The following is a 7,046-nucleotide window of genomic DNA, read 5'->3' as shown; positions in this document are numbered from 1 at the left end:
TAAGGTGTGGGTCTGGGGATAACGTTTGGGCCTGGGGCTTGGAAATTAAAGATGGCCCAACAGACTTATATTTCTATTTCTTTTCAATTTCAAATCTTTTCTTTTTTTTCAAATTAAAACCTATATTAATTTTAAACCAAAATTATCCTACCAAATTAGATTAATGTTCAAAATAATATTTACAACAACTAATTAAGTACCAAATTAAAAGAAATTGCAAGATTCGCAGCCAAATGCAAAATGCGTTATTTTTGTGATTTTCTATTTTTTGTAACACAAATAGATTACTAACTATTTAAAAAAAAATGCCCCTTAATGACACTACAATGATCCAATACACTTAAGCAACTTCAATCTACAATGCAACATTCAATAGGGCCAATATTAGTAATAATTTTCATAACTCATACCATTTAGGCATATTATCAAACACCTTGTAGGTATAGATCTTTGCATCTCATAACCGTAGTATTGGTTCATCCAACTATCACTATTAACCAATAATTTATTCCACCATCATTCCTAACCAATTTATAACTTCCAACAACATATGTATGACCATCCATACACACCAACCATCAACCTCCTTAACTAACCCATTTCACAATCTCTACAACACCAACACAACCTAGGTTAGGCACTTATGGCTTCCAATCGCCATCCCATGAGTTACAATACTTAATTCATACTCATATTCCCATAATATATCCATATATGTAAGTCTAAGGGTGTAGGATTTACCTTTTGGAAGAAATCTTGCAAAACCTCCTTTGAGTTCTTGAAGGAATTTTTTGAAGATCTATGTGTTTTATGAGTAAATTTCATCAATACTAGTGTAGGAATGTGGAATTTCACACCAAGTTAATGGAGGTTGCTTACCTTGAAGATTGGGGGAGTTGAAGGTCTTGAGAGGGTGAAGGAAGACCCCAAAGTTCGGCCAAGATGAATGGGTGAAAATGAACCCCGAAATGAGTATATAAAATGTTTCGGGCAAACAGGTGGCGCTGGGCGCTACCTGTGTCGCTGATTCCAGTATCTTAAAAATTCCCAGCGCCACGGCAAGCGCCCGGCGCTACCCTGGATGCTGGCGACGGAAGGGACACGAAAACGGGCATAACTTTCTGTATACACCTCCAAATGACGAACAGTTTGATGCGTCGGAAATTAGACTCAAAGAGCTTTAATTTGGTAGGTTGTGCATCACACAAAATCTTATATAAATGTAGATATGCTTGTCCAAAGTGAGGACTTGTGCAAACTCATTTGGAATCTTAGCCTATTATGAAATTTTCCAATTTGACTTAGGCTTAGGCCTTTCCTTGGGCCCCAAATCACTTACCAAGACTCGTAAACTTATTTACCAAGTACAATTTATTCCCACCATGTTAATAGCACATAAAATATTATAATTAGCCTATGTGTCACCACGAAATCCTAAATTAATTAGCGAAATTTTCTGGGGCCTTACATATACACTCTGTTTTGGACTACTAATCTCCGTGTCTTGTTGAGAAATAACTTGAGTCTGGGATTGTGCCAATTCAAATTTTAATGCATGTACTCTTTGTTCTAGTACCTTCACTTGCTCCATAAGTCTTGTTTTTTCGTGTGCCAGGATCTTATTCTTCTATATATATATATACACTAATACAATTATGGTCTAACGCCACACTAGTTTTAGACAACGCCTGAAAAGTGTGCCCAAAAATATATTTGGGCACACTTTTAAGGGGTGGCCTTTGTATGGAGCTTTTGGGTACGGAAAATTTGGCTACGCTTGTAAAATATGCTCTTTAATTTATTAGGCCACACTTATTGAACGTTGCTAAATCATAAAATAATTGGCAACATTTACTTGAGTATGTGGCACTCTTTTTAAGTGTGCTCTTATTATAATTGGAAAAGCAACACTTTATAAATGTGCTCTAAAAATCCAACAAAATATTTGGCTAAAATATAATATTCCCTCCAAAAAAATATAATGTTCCCTCCGATCCGATATAGTCTAGGCGAAATTTTATTTTTTCAATTTCAAAAGGGCACTCCTCGCTCAACACTCTGTGGATTAGGGTTTCTGGCTTCTAGTGTGGAGACTGACGATCGAATCGGGAATTTCTGCTAATTTCTGCACCGGAAACTTACTGTTAATTTCTGCACCGGGAAGATTAATTAGGTACTGTTAATTTCGCACCTTCTCATCCTACTTTGGGTAGTGTTTTTATTTTCAAACTATTGTCTCAAAGGAAGAATTCCCGTTTCCCCTTTCTCTTAGGTACTGTTTTGCACCTTCTCGCCCTCCTCGTTCCAGATTGAAGAAATTTATAAAGCTAGAGAAACGGGGAATTCTTCCAATCTCAGGTTGGTGCTCTTCTATTTCAATATTTTACCATCTTATGGTCTCTGATTGTTGTAGTTTCATATCTAATTTGATACTTATTCCAGAAAAGAATGAACTATAAATTAATTATTCCTCTTCTAGTCTCCAAGATTAGTAATTTATTTTAAAATTCTAGCAGATTTGTGAGCCTAATTCTACAAATTGGCTTTGTTATCTTTTAATTGTCCTATTCCTGTTGATTAATCTGACGTACGGTACGTCTTAGGCTGATTTGTTCTTTTACCATGTCAGTCGCGCCTCAGAATACCAGAAGTGTCTGGTACAGCATTCATTCTTTTGAATATTTGAGATTTCTTAGTGATATATTGAGAGGGGGAGCGGAGGAAGGTGTAGGGGTTGTAATAATAAGTTTATGAAATTTTTTTTGTTCTGGTATTACAAAATATTGCAAACTTTGTCGCAGATTCATAAACGTTACTCAGCAGTTGAGTTTGTTAGTATAATATGACTGATGTGCTGCACTTCTAGTTTCCATGTTAGTGCCCGATCATTTGTCGACCAATTTAGAAACAATTGGCTTCCTAGTAGATTCAACTTTTGTAATAAAGTAGAATCTGTAAACATCAGGGGACATCTAATAATTCTGCTAAACACATTTAAAAACTTAGTTGTTATAAGATAAAATTGCACCTCAACCCTATAGACCAACCACTGGCAGTAGTCGTTTAAAGCTCAAACTATGTGCAGAAAAGAAAACATAATTCCTACACTACTGTCCCTTACCTATTTTAAGCATCTGATAAAACCAGAATCATAAAATGAGCTAACTATTAGGGCATGGGATGGGACCCGTGAAAAGAACAAAAGCTAACAGGGGTAAGATTTGCAAGAGATTAAAAGCAGATAAGTAGTATTAGCAAATGAGTTGTCCTGTACCTATTTTAAGCATCTGATAAAACCAGAATCACAATATGACCTATCTATTTTGTAAAAATATGTATCTCTCAGGGAAGCTTAAGATTTTGTTGTGAGAAGGTTAATATTAGCTCATATGAATAAAAAGTATATTGGATAAGAGTTAGCGTTGTGTTTGAGTAATTTGGTAAAACTTACATTCTGAATTCTAATTTGGAGTATGCATGATCTAGGATTCCTAGGTGGGTTGTGTTAGCGTTGTGTTTTCCACAACCAACCCAATGGAAACTAGGCTTTTGATGGGTGGGTTTGTTTGTTCCTGAATAATATCCTTATTTCTGGTAGTTGATATGTTTTCCTTCTTTAATCCTAGAAATTTGGTTGGTAGTTATTAGATGCAGAATGGTTGATATTCTTAGGATGCAGTGATTGCCCCCTGGCAATTTGATTGTGGAAATGAACTAAAATTTTCATGTAAAATGATTATTTTTTTAGTACAAGAGTTCATAGATCTTAGTTATTTATGGTTGCAAATTGTTCTGTCAAAATGTAATGTGGTAAATTATTCTATCAAAGTTTCCTTTAGTAATTTTAAAATATGACTAGTTCTGGAGTTTCTTCTTTTGAGTTGAAGAAATCAGAAATAGCTAGTTAGATTTTTATATTTTAACTTCTTTTAATTATATAATATTTGTACGAACAAAACACATTTTAGGTGTCACTGTACTTGCCAAAGTGCACATGAAACTTTTTGGTGCGCAGAACTATTATATTATCTTCATGAAAAACTTGGTTTAGAATTTTATTACTTTCTGTCTTTGTTTTGTGGATCCTAATTTTACCTTTTTTATCCAAGAAGATAAGTCACGCTCGGGAATATTTGTGGTGGACTTAAAGTTGTATTTGGCTTAGCTTAAGTGTCATGTCTAGGTAAGAAAGTCCTATCATTTTACAACACATGATTCTACAGATTTATTCTTGACATTTAGGACCAAGTTCAACAATAGGATTCTATCTTCTGGTTAAGCGAGATCTTAGTCATTTAGTTTTACCATATAATTAATGCTTAAATGATTATATATTTGAAGATCTAATAAATTTTATTTTAGGAATTCAAATGTTCCATCAAAGGAATGGATTGATTTACCAAGGTATAGCAAAGAGCATATCGAGGGTGTTCAATCTTTCTTAGATTTTGCTTACTCTTATGGAGATCCTCAAGGCGAAGAAATTCAATGCCCATGTGCAAAGTGTTGTAATATTCGTTGGACTCGAAGGAATGTAGTGTATGATCATCTAATATGTTATGGGTTTGTTCAAGGTTATACAAGATGGATTAATCATGGGGAATGGGAAATTTCGATGAATGCTAATTGTGACATGGATGATAATGTTTACTCGTACGATGATATTGATGGGTTGTTGAATGATCAATTTAGAAATGTTGCACATGCTGGAGGAGTGTATGAAGGCCCAAATGAAGATGCCAATAAATTCTATAACTTAGTTGACGAGGCAAGCCAAGAACTATATCCTGGTTGTAAAGGATTCTCTAGATTATCTTTTACAATCCGTCTGTATTTGTTGAAGTGTCTATATGGATGGAGCAATGCGTCTTTCACTTCTCTTTTAGAGCTATTAAAAGAGGCGATGCCTGGCTTGAACATTCGTATATCCTACAATAAAGCCAAATCTATGGTAAAGGATCTCGGTCTTGATTATGAAAAAATGTATGCATGTCCCAATGATTGCATGCTATTTAGGAATGACCATAAGGATGATGAATATTGTCATGTTTGTGAATCATCTCGATATATTAAATATCCTGAAGTAGATAGCGATCTTGAGGCTTCCAAAAAAGGTTATCGTGTTCCACCAAAAATTTTGAGATACTTTCCATTAATTCCTAGACTTAAAAGGCTATTTATGTGCTCAAAGACAGCAGATACATTGAGGTGGCATGACGAGGAGCGTTCTAAAGATGGGAAGTTAAGGCATCCTGCTAATGGGCAAGCATGGAAAGACTTTGATAGCTTGCATTCAGAATTTGCAAGGGATTCTCGCAATTTGAGACTTGGCTTAGCAAGTGATGGGTTCAATCCATTCCGGACCATGAGCATATCTCATAGCACATGGCCAGTTATTTTAATGGTGTATAATTTGCCTACTTGGATGTGCATGAAGCCAGAGTACTGTATGCTTTCTTTGCTTATACCTGGGCCACGATCACCTGGAAATGACATTGATGTTTATTTACAATCATTAATAGAAGAGTTAAATGTTTTGTGGGAGTCCGGGGTAGAAACATATGATGCTTTAAGAGATCAAACCTTTCAAATGCAAGCAGCTCTTTTATGGACAATCAGTGACTTTCCTGCATATGCTATGTTATCCGGTTGGAGTACAAAGGGAAAGTTGGCTTGCCCTTGTTGTAATTATGTCACTAATTCTCGTTATCTTAAACATAGTCGAAAAATGTGTTATATGGATCATCGTGTTTTTCTTCCTATGGATTATCCATGGAGATCTAATAAAAGGTCTTTCAATGGAAAAACAGAATTTAGGCCTCCTCCTCCTTTGTTAAAGGGAACTGATGTGCTTAATAGCTTACAGAATTTTAACAATGTGTCTGGGAAGAAGCGAAAGAGAACAAATGATGGCTCTTGGAAAAAAAGGTCAATTTTTTTTGAATTACCTTATTGGCAGCACAACTCGTTACGTCATAACCTTGACGTAATGCATATAGAGAAAAATATAGTGGATAACGTAATTGGAACTATTTTGGACATTCCTGGCAAGACAAAGGATCATGCAAATGCTCGTTATGATCTGAAAGAGATGTGCATTAGGAAGAACCTTCAACCAAAAGATACAAAGGATGGCAAGAGAACAAAGTTTGCAAAAGCATGTTTCTCAATGACCAATGGTGAGAAATCAGTTTTCTGTGGTGTTTTAAAGACAGCAAATCTACCTGATGGTAGTGCTTCCAACATATCCAGGTGTGTGCAGCTAGATGAAAGAAAATTATCCGGTTATAAAACCCATGATGCCCACTTCATGTTACATTACTTGTTGCCAATACCAGTTAAAAGCATACTTCCTGATCATGTTGCTATCCCTTTGATTCGTCTAAGTTCTTTCTTTCGCCGTTTATGTCAAAAAGTTATCACAATGGAAGAGCTAGATTGCTTGGAAGTAGAGATTAGAGAAACCACGAATCAATTGGAAAGAATTTTTCCTCCAATTTTTTTTGATATAATGATTCATTTGCCTATTCATTTGGCAAATGAGGTAAGGTTGGGAGGTCCAGTTCAAAATCGATGGATGTATCCTCCTGAAAGGTATATGTGTACATCAAAATCATATGTTCGCAACAGAAATTATCCAGAAGGATCTATTGCTGAGGCATATTTGGTTGAAGAGTGTTTGATTGCCCATTTCCACCATTTTTTAGATGGGCTTGGAGTTTTTTGAGAGGTTTTGCAGAGGGATTTGAGGGGTAACGCTTGGAGGTAAGATTTTTGAACTCAATACTCGATTCTATGGTGATTTCCAACTGATTAGACATGAAATTAGTGGAATTTAAGGGTTAAAATTGAGAATTAGGGCTTGGATTTGGTGAGTTTAAATTGGGGATCTGAGGAGCCATTTGAGGTCCGATTTTGATGTTCTTGATATGTATAGACTCGTGGGAGGATCAGGATTCTAGTGATGTGATTTTTATTGAATTCCGAGACATGGGTCCGGGGGTCGGGTTAGACTAATTTCGGGATTTTTGATGTAATTTGATTAT

General features: G+C 35.6%; 1 protein-coding gene across 1 annotated transcript; it reads left to right on the top strand.

Annotated features, from left to right (window-relative positions):
• The first annotated feature begins 4,615 nt into the window (after window positions 1-4,615).
• On the top strand, window positions 4,616-6,727 carry LOC109214156. The gene has a single exon (XM_019378046.1). The coding sequence runs from the start codon at window positions 4,616-4,618 to the stop codon at window positions 6,725-6,727; it is 2,112 nt and encodes a 703-aa protein (XP_019233591.1).
• Window positions 6,728-7,046: the final 319 nt, after the last annotated feature.

Source organism: Nicotiana attenuata, unplaced genomic scaffold (assembly GCF_001879085.1).
Source record: "Nicotiana attenuata strain UT unplaced genomic scaffold, NIATTr2, whole genome shotgun sequence".
In the NCBI taxonomy this organism is placed as follows: domain Eukaryota; kingdom Viridiplantae; phylum Streptophyta; class Magnoliopsida; order Solanales; family Solanaceae; genus Nicotiana; species Nicotiana attenuata.
Note: the sequence above shows the minus strand (reverse complement) of the source record. Positions and strands in the feature narration are given on the sequence as shown.

Excerpts from the sequence above, each read along its gene's own strand:
- LOC109214156 (XM_019378046.1), top strand. The coding sequence starts at position 4,616 with ATGAATGCTAATTGTGACATGGATGATAATGTTTACTCGTACGATGAT.